The sequence below is a fragment of the Polyergus mexicanus genome, unplaced genomic scaffold (genome assembly GCF_030449975.1).
Source record: "Polyergus mexicanus isolate NDT 795.1 unplaced genomic scaffold, iyPolMexi1.0 SCAF_1, whole genome shotgun sequence".
Lineage (NCBI taxonomy): Eukaryota > Metazoa > Arthropoda > Insecta > Hymenoptera > Formicidae > Polyergus > Polyergus mexicanus.
Genome location: NW_027223321.1, coordinates 13,962,273 through 13,985,880, shown reverse-complemented (window position 1 = coordinate 13,985,880; position 23,608 = coordinate 13,962,273). Strand labels below are relative to the sequence as shown.

General features: G+C 33.6%; 2 protein-coding genes and 1 non-coding gene across 3 annotated transcripts in view; all 3 read right to left on the bottom strand.

Moving 5' to 3' along the window:
* LOC138936567 (cysteine-rich secretory protein 1) overlaps nucleotides 1–20,744 on the bottom strand; it is a 76,024-nt gene extending 55,280 nt beyond the window's left edge. Inside the window, exon 1 of the mRNA XM_070302110.1 lies at nucleotides 20,725–20,744. The gene's annotated coding sequence lies outside the window, so the exon portion shown is untranslated. The remainder of the gene's footprint in view (nucleotides 1–20,724) is intronic.
* On the bottom strand, nucleotides 17,383–17,455 carry Trnat-ugu (transfer RNA threonine (anticodon UGU)). The gene has a single exon. It is a non-coding gene; the product is annotated as a tRNA-Thr (tRNA).
* Nucleotides 20,745–21,081: 337 nt separating the features above from the next.
* Dnaaf6 (Dynein axonemal assembly factor 6) lies at nucleotides 21,082–23,071 on the bottom strand. Its single transcript, XM_070302137.1, has 3 exons — nucleotides 22,957–23,071; nucleotides 21,604–21,812; nucleotides 21,082–21,213 (listed from the first exon to the last, which is right to left on the bottom strand). Exons 1-3 carry the CDS (start codon nucleotides 23,069–23,071, stop codon nucleotides 21,082–21,084), a joined length of 456 nt encoding a protein of 151 aa, XP_070158238.1.
* Between the last annotated feature and the right edge of the window lie 537 nt (nucleotides 23,072–23,608).

Below are 23,608 nucleotides of genomic sequence, written 5' to 3'. Positions count from 1 at the left end.
TAGCTGAAACTTGTAAATGTGAGATAATAATCGTCTGACATTTTCTTGTCGCCTTGTCTTCGCACGTACGCGATACAACGATGAATACTTTGCGTGAGCCGTCTTCTATTGCAGAGTAATTTCGTTTCGGCGATAGATATTTTTTCGACGTTTAAGTGTCTTTTTAAAATATTAACAAAAATTAAAGAGTACTTTTTATAGTTTATAGTCGTGAAATATATGAGATGAGAATACATCATAAAATAAAGATACTTTTATATGTTAAAAATTGACAATTTCCGATATAATTTTTTTTTTTTTTTTTTTTTTTTCCATTCATTCATTTTGAGTGACAGGAACGCGGCACATGCAGGAAGGGAACAAATGCACGGGCGTAGAAATATATGTGCACTTTAGAATAACGGAAGACTCTCGTGATTCTGAAATATGCGTCGATATGACATTTTCGTGTATGTGTATGTTTATATTGATTAATATCATTACACAACCACGCGCCGCTTATTTTTCTATCCATGTGTATATCATTTATCCGCGTCATTTATATAAGCGTAAGCGATTTCTACAAACGTTACAGCGATATAATTTTATAAAAAAGAATATGCTAGGAAAGTCAGAGCGCAATATAAATTTTATTACGTCGGGTCGCGGTGTATATATGTATGTGTGCGTGCGTATGTATACATTCGTGCGTGTATACAAGCGTGCGATATTCGAGTATTACCCGAGCATCTCATGTTAAACGCTCTTGCATTAAAGTACGCGCGTGCACGCGCTAGTGTTGGTAATAAAACGTTAATTGCCGGCATAAAACGAATGTTACACCGCCGTTTGTTCAATCCACATTTTACCTGCGGCCCTTGCGCTGAGAAAGAAGGAAAAATAGAGAGAGAGAGAGAGAGAGAGAGAAATATCCTTTGATTCGCGGGAAGGAAAAAGTTCTTCCCCCTTTTCCAGAGAGATTTTTCGAATTAATATTAAACGCGCGCTGTTTTCTCTCATACGTTGATTATTAAAACGGGTCCGTTCTCCGCTCGTATCGCGCGCGTTTAATACGGTAAAATCTTTGTTTTATCGCTCTCGTCTAATTACGTGAGATACGTAAAACAGAGAGATGGCTCGATATCATTTGCGTTTTCGCGATCGATCATCGATAAATTGCGCGGCTGACGGATAGGTTCGCGAATTTCGCGTGTTTACGCGTAATAAAGGATCCGCTGATCGATAAATGTTGCAACGTGAAAATTACTTTGTTATAAAAATCGCGTTACTGGAAATGAGAAGTAGATGAACGACGTCCATGTGTCATGTGTAGCGAGCACGAAAACACGAAACTTTATCACGCTTGAAGAATATGTAGAAAAGTGTAAACAATGCAACGCTCTTATTCCCACGATTATATCGTTTCTTTATAAATGTAGGAGGAAAGAATTCCAATATTTTTTTACGCAATCCCAAACTCCGCATGAAAAATTTTTTTTTTTCAAGCTTCTTTTCGACTAACGTTATTATTCTATTAAAAAAGTTTATAATATTGTATTCTTAAATTTCGTGATTTTTCCGACTTAGAATTGTATAACAATATTACCAAATAACAGTTCTCTGTCGATCCAAGCTCGATCTTTCGATTGTCCGAAGTCAGACTTTGATCAAAGAGGACTCTCGATTAATTCAGTTTATTCAGTTTATCACTTCGTGGATTATTGTATTTCCGCGGATAGTTTGATTAACGATTGAGCCTGAGAAGTATACCTGTGTTGGTTTGAAACGATTCCCATATAGTCCGGGGCGGACTAAGGTTCCACAGTTCCTACGCGAAGGATCGGACACGAAATTTCCTTCAAAGTTAAAATTAGTTAAGGATAGCAACTATATATCGGGAAAGCCAAGTCGAAACTTTGATCTCGTTCCGTAATATTTTCTCTTTTTCCCTATACCTGGTCCGCGTGTCGATAATTCGCCGAGGCAATATTCTACGAAACGAAGCATCTGGCGAGCTATCGATTCGGAAAATCAAGGATTTGTGAAGTTTTAGATTTAATCGAAGATGTGAATTACCGAGGAAACCGCGAATCCGTGAAGAGTGCCCTTGCGGAATCAGGGATCTGTGAAGAATTGATGAAATTGGAAATTTATGGAATTAGGAATCTTCGTGGAACGTAAAATTTTATTGTATAATATTACAACACCGAGTTTCTGTAAAATCGTACAATAATTCTATAAAATAATTCACGAAAGACATCTGGCCTGTATAATGTAAAATGATAGACTTTTGAAAATGTCAATAAAGAAAAAAAAAAAAGAGAAAAACGCAACATTATAATAATTTTTAATTTTATAAAGAAACTCATTTGATTCAAATCTCTCTCTCTCTCTCTCTCTCTCTCTCTCTCTTTCTTTCTCTTTCTAGGAGCAAATGATGCAAATTGACAACACGAACGTTGCCTCTACCGCAACTGCTATACGACGTAATACGCGTGTAAATGTGTTAGACACATATTTACAATACACTTGTAAACGCTAAGTGTCATAGAGAGTGTTCTACTTTGTGGAACTGCGTATCATTCTAATGAGAGACTGTTGCGGAAATCATTTGAAGGAAATATATCTGAGAAGATGCAGCGATAGAATCTTTGAGAAACAGCTGAATCTCTGATCGATCGCGATACATCATCCCTGCGTCATTCAGAAGAATCATCTGAGATTCTCGTGACATCGATCAACTTAATCTTAATAATTCCACAAGCTCAACAAAGATGAAGAGCATTCTTATTTATATATAAATATATAATCTCAGCAAAAATACTGATATATCTGGTTCATAGAGATGTCATGCATAAAATAAAATATGTCATTAAAATATACATTTTGTTTTTCTTAATAAAATATAACGAGAGCGGATTTATTCCCAAGCACCTAATTAAAAGTGTTTAATCATACTAGTTAAAAGCGTTTAACTAAGGTAAAATTCATCTTTATTAGAGATTATTATTTATTTTAAAAAAAATTAAGTTGTTTTTTTTTTTTTATATCTTTCTAAATACGAGACAATGTTAGACATTCATCACAATTTCTTATATATCCGCGCGATTCTTGATCAATATTTCGCAATTTTTGAAGTGTGATTATTCTTAAGAAAATTTTATTTGGCGTCTATTATATCGAGAGAAAAGTGCGGTTACTCGGAGACATCTTGTATGAAGAATAAAATCGGTGAATAGGATCGAGAAGAAAAGCACGGAATGATTTATAACTCACGTACGGAAACGAACAGTACTTTGAGAATATAAATATTCCTTTTAACCTCGTAGAGTTATAGGAAATGTTTCTCTTAACAGTGCTATACTCGACCGGCTGTACCTAAAGGATATAAAAATCAGTATTTCCACAGCGAAACTCTTTGTCACCATGATAAATGTGAAAAATATTATTTATATGAGGGCGAATTTTTCGCGTTGTATGTAGTATTAAAACCCACGTCCTGTGTAGAAACTGTGCATTCATGAATAATAAATCAAGAATTTAACGGGTAACGCGAGAATACGCGAGAATCTGTGAAATTAGAAATTTACGAAACTAAACGAATTTTTGTAAAGTCAATTATTGATATCTCGTCTTTACTATAAGACAGAATCGACATTAAAGTGATCAAGGAATGCACAGATGTAGAAAAAATGAATATCAAGCACCTTGTATTTCGAAGAATATAGGATAGAAACAATAATTCTCACATTTTGATAAGTAATTGATAATAAAAATAAATTTAAATTTAGTTATAATTAAGCGCTTTTAATTAAGCGCACCGGAATAAATTCCCTTCTTGTATTTTTATTGGAAAAATATCTATATTTTAATAACATACATATTTTTATATAAGTGTATTATATTTATCAATGAAATATATTTTTATTACGGCTGAGCGTCTACGATTTATTACTCTCGATAAAATACCCTTTTAACTCTCCAAGTTGAATATTTGTTTTGCGGATTATTATTGTTTTTCTTGTATCTATTATTCGCGCGTCAACAGATCTATGGGATATCTACGAGAAAAATAGACAATCTTCGTATCCAGTCACGAGCGCTGATCGGAACAAACGTTGAAATGGCAAAGTCAATATCCTCGTTACATTCTACAATTACACCGAAATTAACGCGAAGCAACATGAATAGCAAAACGGCATTCGTGATGAAAATGTCGAACAAGGAAGAAAGAGAGAGAGAGAGAGAGGGGGGGAAAGAAGCACAACGAGAGAGTATATATATATATATATTCTCTTGTGCTTGTGCGCAGGATAATTCAGATAATTCAGAGTCTGCTCTTTCCTCGGGATCCCTGCTCCAGATAAGGGGTTTACGACAATTATCCTGCCCTCTCGCCCGACCTGAGCTTCCCTTGCTCTCACGATACTCTCCTGTCGGACTGTTCGCACCGTACCGTAGGATTTATACACTCGCTGCACGATCGAATGCACAATTGTATCCTCGTCCTTCTTGTTAACGTGCACTCTCGTTACTTACCAGGTATATAAATATGAAACCGGAATTTGCCCGTAGATGGCCCTAACTGTCAATGCAGTTACCGTCAAACCGCGTCATTGGCGCCATTTTCTTCTTTTGACATCTGATAAAGATTTTCAACTCACAACAATACAAGTTTCATACAACAGCATAGTTTTTAATAGCGTTGAACATGTCGAATTTTGTGCCTGGAAACTACGATTTGCGGACAGCATTGATTTTCTGTTACTATTTGAAGAAAACTGCTGCAGAATCGCATCGAATGCTTGTCGAAGCTTACGGTGAGCATGCTCTTGGTAAATCACAGTGCTTTGAGTGGTTTAAAAAAGTCAAAAGTGGCGATTTTGACGTGAGAAACGAAGAACGTGGAAGACCACCGAAAAAGTTTGAAGACAGCGACTTGCTGCTAAAACCTGGCAAAACCGTTAATACTGAACGCTACCGACAACAAATGATCGATTTGAATCAAGCTTTGCGTGAAAAACGACAAGAATATCAAAAAAGGCAACACAAAGTGATTTTGCTTCACGATAATGCACCATCACACACAGCAAAACCGGTCAAGGAAACGATTGAGACGTTTAGTTGGGAAATACTTTCGCATGCGGCTTACTCACCAGACTTGGCTCCATCCGATTACTACTTATTTGCATCGATGGGACACGCACTTGCTGAGCACCACTTCACTTCTTACGAAAATGTACGAAAATGGCTCGATGACTGATTTGCCTCAAAGGAGCAACAGTTTTTTTGGCGTGGCATCCACAAATTGTCATCTCTCCACAGAGAGATAGGAAAAATGTATAGCTAGCAATGGGCAATACTTCGAATAAAATATTTTCTATCATTTTCATACAATAAACGTGTATTTTCTATACAAAAATTCCGGTTTCATATTTATATACCTGGTACATATCGCTCTTGCCAGGAGTAAATCCTTCGAAAGGGACGCGCCGCGGAGAGCGCCTCGCCGATCTGTAGCTTCAATGTAAGTTAAAAAAAACAGCGTTACATAGAATAAATTTTTCTTATATTAGTATGAAAAAATGCTTGTAGAAAAGAATTTAAATTTTTTTTTTTTTTTTTTTTTTTTTTTTTTCAAGCATCTCGTTAAATAATTCCGATGATTTCCAAGGGCGCTTGTACAGGAAACGTTATGTCCGCACGTAAATTCCGCGATTTAAGACAAAAACTGCTATCTCTATTCGGAATTATCTTTGCCAATACGCTAATTATACCTTACTGCTGCACATTGTTGAAGCAGCGATACTGTCAGACGCACACAAACAGATCGAACGGACGAACGCTAATTGTCTCCTCTGCGCTCGACCATTCTTCTTCAAGTTGCTAAGCGTTCCCCCATTATGGCAGAAGAAAGCGCAATTCTAAAAGCACGATTTTAATTAAATCGTTCTACGCTTTCTCTCTCCATTTCATCTGTGGCTTTCGGCAAACGCGTAACCGGATATAATCGGAGTTCATTTGCTTTCGAACGAAATAGGGAAAGGGTGCGGGGAATTTACGTTCCATTGTCCTCTTCCGGAGAGAGTCCGTTAGAACGACCGACAAAGAAAAAGCTCGATTTTCTTCCCGACAAGCGGATAAATCGCGACAAAATGCGAATGAAAATCTCTCGAAGTACGTGAAAAAGAGTTTCACAAAAAGTTTCACGTGATTTTACAGTTCCAATACAATTCCTGATCTTTTGATCGTTTAATAGTAGCGTCTATTATTAATAAAGACATAATTATTATATAATAGATAATTATCACTGATGCATTTATCGCTGCTTCAATAATTAATAACCCGAATCTTGAATAATCAACGAGCCAGGCAAATTTTACAAAATTATAACAGAAATATTTTTAGAAAAAAAAAAAAACCCAGATACACTTCGTGTCATATAATGAAGATTTAAAATTTTGTTATATAAAAAGACCTCTCTCGTTCACTGTGTGTTTTGGATTAATTAATAATTAAAATTTATTAATAATATTATAAAAGTTATTAATAATATTTTTTTTTTCGCCCTACATTATATATTTTCACTTGTACTATCTTAAATGATGAATGAATTATTCTAAAACTACAAAATATTATGCAACAATATTTTGTATACCTCATACAAGCAACAAAGATATAAATAGAATATTTTGCAACAGAGATACGCGATATTTCGTTAAACCTTAACGATCCCATCATTCGATCGCTTTATCTGTGCTCTCGTTCAAAAAAAAGGACCGAACGAGTTCCTGAAATGCACGAGGTGGAAAATATGTAGTTGGGTTGCTCTTTCTCTCTCTCTCTCTCCCTCTCCCTCCTTCTCCTCTCTTGGTACGGTACTTGACTTATGGCGACCGTACGTATATCGTCAAGAACACCGCAGTTCCGGTGGTGCCGGGGAAGGAAGCGTCGAGTGTGGAATATAAACTTTAACGGATGGCTTCTTTCCCGGGCACCTCGTGAGGGCTAAATCCTTGTCCTATGTTCATGCTGCACCATCCGGCCCAGATACAGAACATTTCGCATCGCAAAGTCGACATTATTACGCGATCCATCGATATGTACCGTCTACTCTGAGAGAGAAAATATTATATGAGAGGTTCGCATAGAAACACGAAAGTGTGATATGAAAGGAATTATTTTAAGAATTTTTCCTAAAGAAGAGAGAAAGCGATAGCGTGCAGTATAAAAACGATATTAACGTACTTCTGTTTTTATGTCAAGTGTATTTACACAATATTAAGTGTAAAATTATTAGTACACTAGAAAAAAAAAAAATATATATATATATATATATCGATAATGTAGAGTCGGGCATCTCATTTTAACATACAATACATCTTCAAAGTGCATCGTTTGTTTGAAAAACTAGTTGTAATTTTTAATGCTAATATTTTCTAAGGAGAGAAATTTTTTCACGAGAAATATCTAAGATAAGAAGAGAATCCGCCTATATAAAGATAAAATATGAAAGATCATAGAAAGAATACGCATAACAGCATATGAGAAAGCGAAAGCTAAAAGAAAACTGCGTTGAGAAAACTTTATATTATTTATTTTTGCAATATGTATACACGTGTTCTATATATCTATAATTATTTTATTTTTACGAAACATCATCTTTTGCATTATCAGTTTTTTTTAAATTTTTTCTTCTGGTTCTTCTGTCACACATTTACATACACACACATACATACATACATAGACAAAATTCATCTCTCTCCATTAGCCGATTGATGTAAATGTAATTCATATATTACATTTTTGTGGACGAAAGGATTTTTAGTCGATCTCAATCACAATCAGATATCAAATCCGCTATTGATTTCTCTCTCTCTCTCTCTCTCTCTCTCCTGCCAATTTTAATAATCCAATCTTTCGGAACAAGAATTTATCTTTCTCACTCTATCTCTCTCATTCTGAGATGAGTTTACCAGAATTTAAATTAACCGACGAACGTCGTCGTTATACACGTTTTCCATTTAAAGACGTCATTTTCCTTGTAAAAATCGCTCGCTTGAAAAACTTTCCATTACGGAAGATCGCGTTGAATGTCGTTTCGAAAACTTTATTTTGAATGGCTATTTTTATAGGAAAGAGACCCTTCTATTTGTCATACGAGACGCGCGCGCGCGTTCTCGTCGTCGAGGCACTTTGCCGCGATCAATGGAACTGGGTTAGGAATTCACGAGTACCGGGTAGAAGAGTACGATGGGACTATACCGGATATATAGTCGACGACGGCAGGGTCAAACAGCTGAGATAGACGAAGTCGATTATCGTCGACACACTCTCGCGGCACGTGGAAATCGATAGCTAATTATCGTTCGGTATTCTACACACGAGAGCCGTGCTCGTGGGAATTTTCCTTCGCTGTATAGTGAACCCGACCTGTCCTACGCCGACCTTCCTTATGCGCTCCCGAGGGATTACGGGGCGAACTGGTTCACGAAGTTAAGCGCAAAGTAAGGGATACGTGTTGTTGTGTGCGTGCGTGCGCGATGCTTGGTATTTACGTGTAAGTAACGGGAAAATTTACGGATCGAAAGGAGAAGCATTGTGTATCCGTAGGATTTACTCTCTCGTATTAGCAAATCTGTTTAAAAGTAACAGTTTAAGAAGATACATTCTGAGAAAATGTCGTGATTCCTTCAAGAAATTTCTTCCACGGCTCTAGAGAAGTTGCAAAAATCTCCCCGGAAGCATATTTTTTACATGAATATAGTCAAAATATTGGTACTCTTACGATCAATACTCATTTTATATTTCTCTCTTTATAAAAGAAAGAGAGAGAGAGAGAGAGAGAAATGAGTGTTATACATAAAACACAGGAATTTATTTTTTATATCTAAAAATCTCTTTTTTTACCCTTATATATGCGTACATTTTTTTTTTTGCATAGAGATGATTATTATAATCTGCTTGCCAAAATAAGCTCTTCCTATTTCGCGCACATTTTCTGACGCTAGTAAAAAATTAATACGTTCTAATCAATCTGTAAAAAAAATGTTTACCCCTTGATTCTGAAAACGTGACAATTTTATTTTTATCAACTTGAACAAGATTAAGCGATATATACGCAAAAGTGTATCCGAAATAACAATGCAATGCGAGTTGGCATTTTCTCCACTCTTGAACCACCGCTGACGCTCGTTATTATTTATAATTGCGTTCTTTAAATGGTTATCGATTTGCTCTTTCGGCCGAGGATGAATGTCAATGGATTTCCCCTTCCTTCTTTGTCGCGACGAAACGATATCCGTGATGGGCACATTAGAGGAATACACCCAACTCCCATGCTTCCTGCTGAAATTGCACGAGTTACTCCACCCTCCCCCCTCACCCCGGATCTCGGCGAGGAAAATCTCACATCCGGGACATCTGCCGCTACTTTGCCTGACCGCCGTTGCAATTAACTTTTAAGACCTGGGCACAGTTTTCCCAACATGGGCGCCGGTATCACGTGGCACTTCGGACAGCATGCTCGCATTTTTCAAGATAATGGCGCGGATCGTTAACAGAGAAAGAAAAAGATTCAAAATACACGTAAGATTTCTAAAGAATTTGCTTGAAACCCTCCTTTGTTTTTTACGTCAAAAAAAAAAAAAAAAAAAATCATCAACGAAATATCGAATTGCGGAGAAGCTTAATAATTTATCGTACATCGTAAAAATAGATTTGATAGATACTAAACGAAGAAGCGATAAATACCACAGCTACCGTATAAAAAAACTTTGATACTTTTTATAAAAGTTCTGAAGAAAAGATGACGTCAACCATACGTATGGTATGTGTTGTTTGAGTATCAGATTATAAAGAACGACGTATAAAATGGCGGATGCAAGAAGACCGAAAGAGAAGAAACGCGAAAAAAAGCTAAGGAGAGAACTCATAGTGTAACTCTACGCGCGTTGGGGGATAAAAGTTAACTAGTATCTACCGCGTCGAGTTGTTACTCTACCCAGATGGAAGAAAAAAAAAAAAAAAAAAAAGATGTAACTCGGCGCGTTCTCCCAGCGTGCTTGTTTCTAAAAGCGAGGGACATTTCACAATGGCCCATTGAGATCTCGGTAGTTCCTCAAGGATCCCGTCGTGAATTTTACGAGCCATTTAATGGAGAGGGTTAGAGATAAATTGGGTTACGGGGTAAGTGCGCATTCTCTAGAAACTTTTCATTGTGCGACGCGCAATTTTTATAAATAACTTCGGTCTTCATATTTATCGATGTCATGGTCTCTAACATTTTCTATAGTTAACAATAATTGCTTGTCAATTATCCATTTCAATTATTCATAATTTAAACTAGGATCAGATTTCATACGACGAGAAAAAGTTTTAATTATATGGAGTAAACTAATAGTTTCATTAATCAAGTTTCATTCTCATTTAATTTTCATTCTCTAATCACAAAGAGAGTGCTTGGTTATTAATTTGTATATATTTCTGAAATACTCTGCTCACGTATAAGATATCTCGAAGTTTCGAAAATTTTTTTTTTAATATGTTTTTTTATAAATACACTCGATTTCGGAGACATCCTGTAGAAGACCGAGCACATTAAAAAACAAGTAAGAAAAAAACAACAGAAAAAGAATGTCAAATACCTTCATAGCTCAGAGGTTAAAGCACTGGTCTTGTAAACCAGAAGTCGAAGGCGCAAATCTCTCTGGGGGAGGTTGAAACTTTTTCAACCCCTTCCCTGTCGAGCTTTTTTTTTCGCGCTCCTGCACAACGCCGTCGACGTTAATTCCGACGCGAGTTACTTAATCCTTGGAGGAGAATTTGCCTTGTTGACAAAATTTTGCGAGAGAATCGTGAGTCAGAACTCGTGAGTTTTATGAAGTTTCTGTCGCGTGTAGTTGAGTTTATTTCATTGGTCTCTAAACTGCGATGGCAATTCTTTCTCTTTTCTCAAAATCACGGAAAGTACAGAGTGAGGGTAATATTACATTTGTCGTGCAACAAATTTTTTAAGCAAAATATAAAATTTCTTCAGTCTCTAGAAATTAGCTAATGAATAAAAAATTTGTCGTACGACAAATGTAATATTGGCTTGAGACTGTAAAATGACTTAATTTTTTTATTAAAATTGTTTTTTTTTCTTTTTTCTTTTTTTTCGAAATATCGTGCGTGAGAGAATAATATGATGCACAAAAAATATTGATTCGTTAAACTGATAAAAATATACAGCAAAATTATAATTATTTCGCACAAATAACCAACGTAGCTTGCTGCGTTTGCATAAATTGTACAAACACTAGTCCATGATTATATGAGAGGTCCAAATTATTGAGAGAACAATTTATAGCGAAGATGAAATATAGAATATAAAATGAATTATTATTTGAAATTAATGTATAAAATCCTTTAAAGCATAAAAGCACAGTAATATATTATCTCTGATAACAAAGCCATTATTCTGCAATTTTTATCCTAATAAATATTGGAAAATTTAAAACCTCAAGCTCAATAACAGAAGTTATATACACGTATCGAGTATGAAAAATCTCAGCTACTTACGTGTATATTTTTATGTGAGAAATATTGATTAATTATGAAATAAATACATAGAGAGATAAACATATATAAAACGTACTTTTCTCATATTTTTTTTGGTACATTATAAATAATTCTTCATAAATATCCGGAAAGTTTGAAAAAATATTTATAATGTATTATATTACAAGAAATATCAAAAAGCCTATTTAACCATTAACATATAAAATTTAAAAAAAAAGGGGGGAATTATAACTTTTCTTGATTTAATTTTTATTTCCCGAAAACTAATGGAGGAGAACTAGTGGTACATCCTTGAGTTCAATGATACACAATTGGAATACAGTTTATCATAACATCGTTCTGCCATTACGCCTAAATTCGAGTATAAATTGAAGTACGGAAATGAAGGAATACGCCAGACCGGTCATTAAACCGCGTCGCGACGAGTTAACCGTCGCGTCTTCGACGCTTATTCCCCAGTTATAAACGACACCGTGTCGAAGCTCGCTGCAATTTCCTGTCGTGTATCAGTACCAACGCGTTGCACAAGTGCCTTTATATTCCCCGGCAAACTGGGCCACGAAGGCAAACGCATCCTAGTGAAACCACGTTACGTTACTTACGTGTCAAAGTAGTACAGAACTTCGTCCCTCAATTCGTTATTCATATCATTCGACAATATAGACAATATGTCCGAAAAAGTACACAAACTCGTGAAATTGATAAGATTTAAATTTAAAAAAAGATAATTTCTGTCTCCAATGAAACATTTGATGCCTCGTCTCATTTTTCTTAATTGAAATACTTCTTAATTGAAATTTATTCTATTTGATATCAGCGATTGCTTAAAACAATTGGAAATTTATTATGATTTCATTTTTTTCCTTTCTCGTTTGTCTAAACGATTTTAGTAAGAGGTTAAATTGTGTTATTATTATCAAATTAAATTTTTAAACAATATATATTATATATTCTTTTGCAATATTATAAAAAAAAATCTTCATATATATTTCTGAAAAAGATAAAAGAAATGCAAATTATTGGAAATAAAATAATTCATATTATAAAATTGTTGAAAATCTGTTAAACTTTGACCAAAGCTTTTCAATTAATCCTTGATATTTAATCATTATGTATATATATATATATATATATATATATATATATATATATATATATATATATAATAAAATATTATTCCGTAAACTGCGGTTTACGTGAAGATCGTTTTCGTACATTTTAGAATTTTTCGAGATGAAACAGAGATTCTATTGAATCAAACGCAAAATAAAATACCATTATGTATGCTTCAGTAGATTTCTCTGTTTCATCGAAAAAAATTCTAAAATGTACGAGACCCTCAGGATCAGATGTACGATACTCATAGTCTAAGATATAAAATGTATATATGTGTTTTATATTCGGCGAAATTATTTGACTCGATCGTTTTTGAGAAGAACGTAGGGAGAAGAATAGAATGACGAGGAGAGAAAAATGCGGACAGTCGGATACGCGCGAGGGCCGAGCTTCGGGAAACCAAATGTTTGCGAACAAATCGTCGTCGTTTTCGACGAGGAAAATCAACAAACGCCCCTCGTTCCAACCTAATGCACCATCGAGGGATAAAAATCGTTCCGCGCGCGTGGCTCTCCGATCCCGATCCGTGGATTTCGAATCTTCGTCGTCTTCTATCGAACAGCAAGCCAGAAAAACTGCGTAGCGCAGAAAAACTTACGCTATCGTGTTTTCATTAAAATTTCGGAAAATTTTATATTTTGATATCCAAAAATAATGGCGAAATTATTAATGCGAGTCTCTCTTACCAAATACGAAATTACACATCCTTTCAATTACAGATTCTCTCGCGAGAGAAGTTAAAACTGATTCTTTAAATAAGAAGATTATACACAAGAGCGCGGAGAGATTAAAAATTAATTAAAAGACAAGAACGGAAGCAAAATATGCGCCGAGACAGAGACGGTGAAGTCTAAGTGCGTATCACGCGGTATTAAATGGGATGAATTGCGCAATTTTCATTTGAAGTTATCTTTGATCTAAGATATAATAAGAAAATTGAAGAAGGTTAATTAAGATTGTGAGAATGCGTAGCGTACTGACCGCCAACAGCGTGTAGAATCCAAGGTTATAAGTTATTGTATAACGCAACATTATGTACGCAAATATAAACACTGTGTATGCAAAAGTTTAGAGTTAAAAAATTTTTGCAGCGAAATATGAATTTTGAAAATTCTTATTTAAAGATGTATTTTAATTGCGAAAAATATACAGATCTGGTTTGAAAAGAGGGAGAAAAAGAGAAACAGAATTCTTATTTTTATATATGTATTAGAGATCTTATCGATTTCACTACGTATTTTATCTGACACATTTATTATATATTTTGTTTTATAATTAAATCATATCGTTACGCTTTTCTCATTTCACAATAGCGAAAATACAATTTGGATTTCGAATTTTTCTCAGATACTTCCCATAAAAAAAAAAAAAAAAAAAATTAATATTTTCTACAATGAATCCAACATTGCTCGGCGTGCGGTTTATTTAGATTATTCAATGTACTCTGACGTAGAGAAAAGAATCAAAATGATACTCCAGCTACTTTTGTCCAGCTCTTCTTCTCTTTATTCTTGATTTGCATTCTGCGACTGCTTATTTGCATTTGGCGTCAAGATATTCTACAGCTTCATATTTGAAATTAAAGTGAAATACTGTTTGTTTCGTGCTAATTAAATTTTAACAAAACACATATCGTATGTAAATCCTTTTCGTAAATCATGCAAGATATTATTTCCGAGTTTAAGATGATATATATTTATATATTGTGTTTCTATCTTCATAATACTATAAGCTTCTACCATTTCAATTCAAATATTTTACACTTTTTAAATATGATAATGAGCGATGAAAAATAATTTTCTGAAGAATATATAAGCGTGCAAATGCGTGAAATAATTGCAAAATATAGAAAGGTGTTTTCAATTTATTTTCATATGATAACGCAAGCAACAAATGAGTATAAATTATTTAAAATAAATTATGTATAGCAAAATATATGTATAAGTATTTTTTTTTTTATGATAACGGACACATAATTTAAAAAAAAATGTAAAATACATAGACATGCATTTTAACTAATATTTAATATTTAAGATTTAAGGCTCCTAAATCATCACTCCAACCGGGTTTGGGTTATGACGTCAGAAACGAGAAAAAAATATACACGATTTATTTTTGCAGTATGTGTCGAAATAAATAACTTTTTTCCCACGCGCCATATGCATCTCGTATTCCGCCTGTAAAATGTACTCGCTATTTTCTCGTTTCATGAATTAATAGATAGCCATAAATCTTAATCAACTGTCCATTTCGCATAGAAACGTAAGACACATGTAGATTAAATTTTTCTGCCATTTGTCATTGAAACGGAATAGAATCTCCGTTACATTTTACCAATTTATTCGATCGAGCACGAATAATGCGATGGCAAAAAAAGAACTAATTTATTTCGACATATGGTGCACAAAAAAAAAATCATACGATTTCTCGATATGACGTATGAATATGCAATATAAGCATAACGAAGAGTCAAAAGTTTCAATATATGTTTAAAATATTCTCTCGTTTTTGCGAGATTTCAATCGTTTTATTTGTTGTTCAAGTAGTTAAGAGTTCTTTCAAAAATTAAAGATAAATATTATCAGTTTCTAATGAGATGCGAAAAGTATGTTTTCCAAAAGTTTATAAAATTGGCAATATGGAGAAGTTTCAAAATATAAAAGTTTCAAAATTTTTTTATCGAGCATCAAGATGACTGCAACGAGGATGTGTATATTCCCTCGAAAAAAAAAAAAAATAGAGTGCAGTCTGTTACAGAATCAGTTTTCCCGTTTCCGTCTCATTTTACAGCGTCGAATAAATTTCGCCCTCGATATCGGCGCGAATATCCGGATATCGTATCAGCTCAACCAGTATACACTTGGCAGGCTCATGGGCTTTTCAATTTCGTTCCTAGCCGAATGCGTTCCATACGGTGGTGCATACAGACAGTTATTACGAGACCTCTACGTGTATGGGATTGTTGAAATTTTTCGGGATGATGTTTCGGGGAAGGGAAAGGCAGAGACCATTACGGCTTTTCCCTCCCGTTTTTCTTGAATGTACGGTATCCCGGGACGAAGGCGTAAGAGAATGGCTAATGTTGTCCGCGATGTAAATGGAAAAATAATCGGCCCGAATGCAATACGCCAGTCCCAACGCATCTTGAGAATTTATCACGGAGATGCGAAGTTATATTACATACAAACGTTCGTCGTATAGATAAATAGTACCGCTCTTATCTCGTTTTTTAAATTTATTCCACTTTGTAAAATTTCCGGCTTAATCGAGAAGCAAAAGAAAAAAATATTGTTATCAATGTGTTATAAAATTGTTATTATAATTCTATAATTGTTGAAAAAAAGAACCTACCAAACACAATGTTTCATTGTATCGTATAAAAACTGATTAATTAAAAAGAACTCGATCTATTAGTCTCGCGATCTCTTTTCAATATAAGAAGTCTACAACATTCGTGCGAAAACTTGTCGTAACAATCTTATGCAAATTCCAAGTTCTAGAACAATACCGCGTTATACTACCGTTTGTATTGTACATGTCGACCAAAAGACTCGAGGCGCTCGATAGCCGCAATGGCTTGATGTTGAATTGAGAAACTTTCCGAAAGTATATAATATCCCTTATGTACTCCGCAGAGCTGATCAACATATAACTCTCCTTATATCTATAAAGAACATACTAAAACTCGTATAATTCCTCCAAATTATAAATATCTCGATAACTTTGTAACGAAACCTTTTGTAAGAAATATTTTTCTTAGCAAAGAAATTTCATTAACGACTATCATTTAGCGCAATTTTTTAATGTTAAATATTTTGGTATTATGATAATCAGATTTTCAATTAATATTTTATTAAAAGTTGCTTAGAAATCTACCGTCAAAAGTCAATTTTATTATATACTTGTATCTGTAGAATTTGATTTATTGAATTTAATTTTATTGTATTGTAAAAAACTGCGAGGAGCTGGAAAATAATTGCAAAATAATAATTAAAACATTGTTGCTAACAATATTATAAATATATGTTATGTGTGTGTATATGTATACGTGAAAAATCAAAGAATAGAGAATCTGTAATTGAGGATACAACCTTTAATTATGCATTCTTTGCATATATATGTATGTATATTAAAACACTACTACGCAAACGATATAACTCATAGAAGTGAACAAGTAAAGTTTCTTAATAACCGTTAACGTCGACACCGCGTGGCAATTCCTTAAATCGATAGAGAAATCCTGTTTTATGAATTAACGGATTAGAAACGAACTCCTCCCACTTTAATTAAATGCCACAGAAATTACGTTAATCGTATTAAAAATAAATTTTAATTAAAAAAATTAAATCTTTAGACTGCGGATAATTTTAAACAGCGATATATATATTATAAATTTATGATATTTTATAATATTATATTAAATTTATGATTCTTAATGTGATGCATACAATATATATATAATGTTTTAAAATATTATTTGTTTAACTAAATTTTTGTAGACACATACAACACAAAAAAGATTATACATGCTTGCTTAGCTTTTTCTGAAATTTTAACAAATATAATATGTGTGATTATAAGACTTTAATATAATTCTATGTAGAAAATTCTGTGATATTTTATATAAATATATATAATATGAAAAAAGATTATAAAAAAAATTATTATTTTAAATAGTATCAAAAAATGAATATAAAAATACAAAAATATCAAAAACAAAAACTCTGCCCCCAGAGAGATTTGAACTCTCGACCCCTGGTTTACAAGACCAGTGCTCTAACCCCTGAGCTATGGAGGCTTCTGTCGACTCCTTCAATATACTGGAAGTAATACTGAATTAATCATATTTAATGCATTAAGCAAAAAAAAAAAAATATTTTAATAGCAATATTAAATGCTGCCTTATTTTATATTTTATATCAGAATATCGAATTTAAACAAAAAAAAAAAAAATTTTTTTTCATGTAAAGTATCTAAAAGAGAGATAAAAAAATACATATTTCCACTTTACTTTTCACATATTTTAATTTTAAATTTTCTTTGTCTTTCAAATATTTTTTAATAAATAAAAACATACATAAAATTAGCATTAAAACAATATGGATTATTTTAAAGTTTGCTGCAAAAAATGTAAAATATATCGCGACAAAGAGAAAATCGTTTATATAAAAAGGTCATATAGCAAGGATTTATTTTACAATACAGTAGCTATTCAAATTTTTCTAAATTAAAAAGATTCTACTAATGTATATCTCAATGCTTTTGATTCTTATTTTCATTGATGCCTTGCCACACACATTTGATTAAATATTAAATAAATGCATATTATTTAATTATTTATTTAATAATGCATATTTGTAACGACATATTCGCATGTATTATCACCATGCATTTGCATATTCGGCGCTTCATATTTTATATATTTTTCAGTATTTTGCATTTTTGCCATAGAACCTCGTATCTGCTGAGATGTCGCTTTTTATGATTAAAATCATGAGTTTACTTTGCAGTTACAACTTTTTCAGTTTGATAAACATCCAGTTTCCTTTGCAATACTCGAGTAAACTTTATGACAAAAATAAAGTAAAATATCATATTAGTCTCGCCTGAATCAAATTTGTAAAAATTCCTTTATTGTTATTATTATTATTGAATATTATTATTATATACTGTAAACGCTATTTTCACAAATGTCACTAGCTTTTTCCCAAAATGCAATAAAAAAGATCGAAAAGCGATTTATCGGAGATTATAGAATATCTTCGATTTTTTACAGAAGAAAAAGTTTTTAGATGCAAAAAAGGTGCGCGCTTTCTCTCTCTCTCTCTCTCTCTCTCTCTCTCTCTCTCTCTCTCTCTCTCTCTATTCGCAGGATAATTTCTGACGGCGCTGTAATTTTTTTATCCGTAGAAATACAACGCGCCTATCGGAGAATTCTTTCTGCAAAAAATGCTGAACAAAATGAAATATTATTCAATAATAATAACTAAGTTCCCCGTTTCAAAATTAAAAACTTTACCCACCGGAAATTAAAACGCAGGCAAGAAGCTAACGAACTATGATCAAAGACTAATTAAGTTCTGACAAGGCTAATTAGGAACGGATCATGCCGTTCGTCGACTCGCGAGAATCATGTACAGAGCGCGCTAATTTGATATATCTCACGCGATATATGTAGAAAAATATATTACATTTAAAAAAAAAAGCAGCATAAAAAAGTGCGATTATTTTAACTCATTCTGTGGATTTATGTTCTACGAGAAAAAAGGAAGAGAAAAGTACTCTTAAAACCGTGGAAAAACGTTCGTTTCGCCTCAAGTTATAAAGCACGTATTATTCACGTATTACATTCTCGTAATCCTGTCCTTTAACCGCAAAGTTTTGCGTTTCGAAACTCGAGCTTGTCAAAATATCTCTTATCATGCTGTCACGACCAGATAACAGACGAATCTATCCGTCATCGACGTATATTTTATACATTAGTATAACTTATAATTCATAATGTTTAATATTGCAACGTAATGTGTATACAATGCAGCAAAATTGCTAAAAAGACAAACATGTATTCGGAATATGCCCGAGAAATCAATAATCGAGTTTAATACCAAGATATTTGCTTCCACATGTATACTATGTATTTCTTAATCACACATAATTTCGCTTATAGAAATAAACACTTGAAACTAAAATATAAGCGCAAACAGTTCCGTTACTGAAAGTATAATTTTTTAGATATATTCGAAAACAAGAAATTGTGTGTGAAAATGCACGTTTTATCTGATTCTATTAACTAATTAATTATAATTAACAAATATATATATGCAAATAGCATTTTTCACCCATTTTTCCTAGAATAAGTCAAAATCATAATACTCAGAGTATACACAATATAATTAAAATTCTTCCGCCTTCTTAAGAAAAATAAAAAAGTTACAAAGCATATTCTTTCGTATCAACCATACGATTTTTTTAAAATAACTTTGCTATCAGACCCACATAAATATCCCTCCTCAAATATTATAGCTCAAATAATATTATTTTACAACGCGATTGGTCCGACCAATCCTATTTAGTTATTCATCCATATTCTGCATATTCAATATTACTGTCGCTTTTCTTGCATGATGGACCGACGATATAACTACTGGCGCATGATGAACGATCCGCGACAATTATAAGCGCAATTTGCTATTCGCAGGGAAATTAACATCGCGTAACGAGCGCACGATCGTGGCGTAATCAAGGACGCAGCATTACACAAAATGCAAATACAATTTTGTTGTCGATTACTCGCTACCATGTGGCGCAAGTTTGCAAGAAAAATCTATCAGGATATAACGGGATTTATATGATAAACTATCTCCCGATAAACCGAAGATCTCATCTCTCTCTCTCTCTCTCTCTCTCTCTCTCTCTCTCTCTCTCTCTCTCTCTCTCTCTCTCTCTCTCTCTCTCTCTCTCTCTCTCTCTCTCTCCTTTCATGCATTATAAAACGCGCTCATATAACGGAGATCACATGTCACGAAAATAATTTAGCTGTGTAGATTTTTATAACAGTTGTACATATTTATGATAGTACAGTTCGTAGGAAAATTTATATTGGATTATCGTATATATCCGTGGGTATACTTGATGCTTTAAACATGTGATATTCACAATTTAAAAGAAACTTGAATAAAAATTTCAAAATACGCTTCAAGATATTTTGAATTTATATTTGCTGATATATCAAGATATTTGTGATATGACAGCAATATTTTTTAATTGGAAGCAATTGAAAATGAAGGTTTTCTTGCAGATTAAGCATATAAAATCAGATATATTAAAATAAATAAGAAAATCTTACGCTTCGTTGAAACCAAGATGTTTAGTTTAGTTGGATACATTATAATTTCAGGATTAATAGCAAATATATATATATTGCGAGATGAAGAAAAGAATTGTCTGTCGCGAGCAATGCTAAAGATAAATTTATTTCAAACTTGCGTGTTAGAACAAAATCTGTCATCAAAATTTAATCGTTCAATTTAAAACATCTTCAAGGATAATAAAATTGTATTAACTTACTTTGATAGGTCGAACCGGCGATTTAAAAACAATCCAGAATCAAAAGTTTACGTTATCCAGTTCGCGCGCGAGCCTCAGGGTGATCTCCAGAGTAGAAGTGTCATTGTGCCATTTAGCGGAAGATGCGTTGGGATTCACCGGATGCGGCGTCGGTAGGTGCAGCCGATATCTATGATAGAATTGCGACTTAGTTTTACGCGCGTCGAACAAATAGATTTACGGCCTCTCGTAAAATTGTCAAAGAAAGTAGAAGCACGCGCATGCCTGTCAAAGTCAATGCCAGATCGGACTCCGACGCGATGTACGAGAATTTCGCTCTCTTTCTATCACACAACTTACAGCGATAAATTTTCCGTCTCACCTTGAGCTGCGTACGTCGATCGCTTCGGATTCCACGGAGAGCTCCACATTTTCTCGCGTTTCCTGGGGCAATTTCACCAGCACCGACAGCCATTCGCAGGATGCCGTACTTGGCGTTTTAAAGCTCATCTAAATAACAATTCGTCCGTCTTCAAGACCGCTTGCCGTGCGATTTACACGAAATGTGTCAATCGGGATAAATTGTATTCGCGTTTCACGCAAAGCTTCGATTTGAGAAGGAATAATCGAGAAATAGTTAAGTTCCATATTTCTTTAAAAATAAAGATTGATTATCCGCTTCATATTTAATTTATTTTTATGTATGTGTATTATGTGGTAATGTTTAAATTAAAAAAAAATAATAGATTATTACATAAATAAAAATCAGAATAGAATAACTATTTGAAAATACAAGCTATAGCGCGTATGCGAGCTCTGCCAAACGCGAATGCTGATAATTTTATTCGAAATGTATTTTCTCTATATTATAAAAAAAGAAAGAAAGGGGATGTAACTTACTCCCAGATAAACATCCTCCGCTGTCACTGCTTGTTTGAACTTTATCTCATATTCGGGCACCTGTCTCGGATCATAATCCTGCGCATTTCGAGTATTAAGCGCTTCCGAGGGATGCCAAATATCGTCGCCGGCGCCTTTAAGCGGCGCATGTGGTCCTGTTACCACAACATCCTCGAAAGGATCACTCGAGGCTCCGATATCGCCCGGTCCTTAAACAGATATTTCATTTTTAATCAGTTAATTGTCATTCTATCTCCTGAACAATGGACGAGTAATGATTATGTTATCTTGAGAATAACGAGTAAAATATACATGAAATATTACTTTGAAATGCAAAATGCGAGTGTAAATTATTTAAATATAATTCAAAACGGAGATATAATTAAATGATTTATAATTATGTAGTATTACGTAGCAGACATCTTAGCGCAACGAATCTTATTAGAATTAATTATTGACAGTATTTATACAACAGATTGTTACATTGCTGTGTTACGTGTATTCTTTCATAAAGTATTATTATCCATAATAACGTCGATTTATGAATAAGAAATCGAAAGACGTATAAAAACTCGCATAATCAATACAGTATATTATATGTTCAATACCACCAATCTTGCAATATCTATTTAAAACAAACCCATTTAAAAAATTCTTTCTTCTATTTTATTTATTTTATTTTATTTTCATTAACTCCTTTGCGAATCGGCGAATTTCAGATCCGTGATTACCTCGAATAATTGTCAAATGTCGAAATATAGGATGTCCCAAAATATCTCCGGATGTTCTTTTAATAGCAAATTCTCTGGCCAATTGAGAATCGATTTTTTTACTTATTGTTAGCGAAAATATCGAGAGAAATCATAACTTCTTTCAAGTTTCCATTTTTTTTTCCATCATATATCTTTCTAAGCCTAAAATTAAAAGTCTATTAAAATAAATTCAATTTAAAAGAAGTAATTTTTTGTTAAGCTTTTAATTCCGCCTTATTTATTAATTTTTTCAATTATGTAACATTTTGCACTAAAGAAAAATAGTTTCTAAATCGAACGGAGAATTTGTTATTAAAAGGACATCTAGTTTTAAAACACCCTATATACGAACATGCGCGCGCGCACGTACATATTATGTTTCCTGTTTTGTACGCCAATTAATATATTGCACACAATCGCAACTCTCTTTATTTTCGACCAGAAATAATATCCCGAACAATACATTAGATTAAAAGCAACGAAATCTCAGCGGGAGCGAGTTTAGCTTGAAATTGCTCGCGGGAAATTGGCCGGCGCGTTGCAATAACGAAATTTCCCTTTACCTCCATACAATCAATCGGTTTTGTAAGCGTAAACCTACCTAACTTTCTCGCGCCCGCTTGCGGTAAATCGTCCTCGACATCGGAATCATCCTTGGGCGGGCAGATTAAATTCTGTAACGCCTGTAAATCCCTCGGAGTAAAACAACCGTCCATCCCGACGCGTCGCAGATTCACTATGGAGGCAATAACAAACTGCCGTCACTATGGCAACGCATTTACAGTTTTCCGATAATATAATGGCGGTTAATTTGAACTAATCCGATTGAAAAATTGCGCGCTGGACATATCGCGAGCAGAACAAGGAAGACAGCTGTTTATTATTAAATTAACATAAACTCTTATATAGAATTCTATTTCAGTCATCATATCACGGAGATGGAAATAAAATTGTCGAAGCTTCCTGCAATATGTCAACAAAAGAGAGAGAGAGAGAGAGAGAGAGAGAGGGAGAGTTTTCAAATTAGAAAAGATTAAAAATCACAGAACTCTTTAATAAAACAATATAAAAAGAGAAAGAAAAGCATATACGAATTAAAAAAATATAAATGGATAGAAAAGGTATAACGAAAGCATTATATATAATCATTATCGCATATGTTTGATATCCAAGTGTAAATCCCGCGAGATTACACCGTCTTTGCGAGAGTGAAGATAAATTATTTTACCCCTCTCTTCCCTTTTTCGTTAATA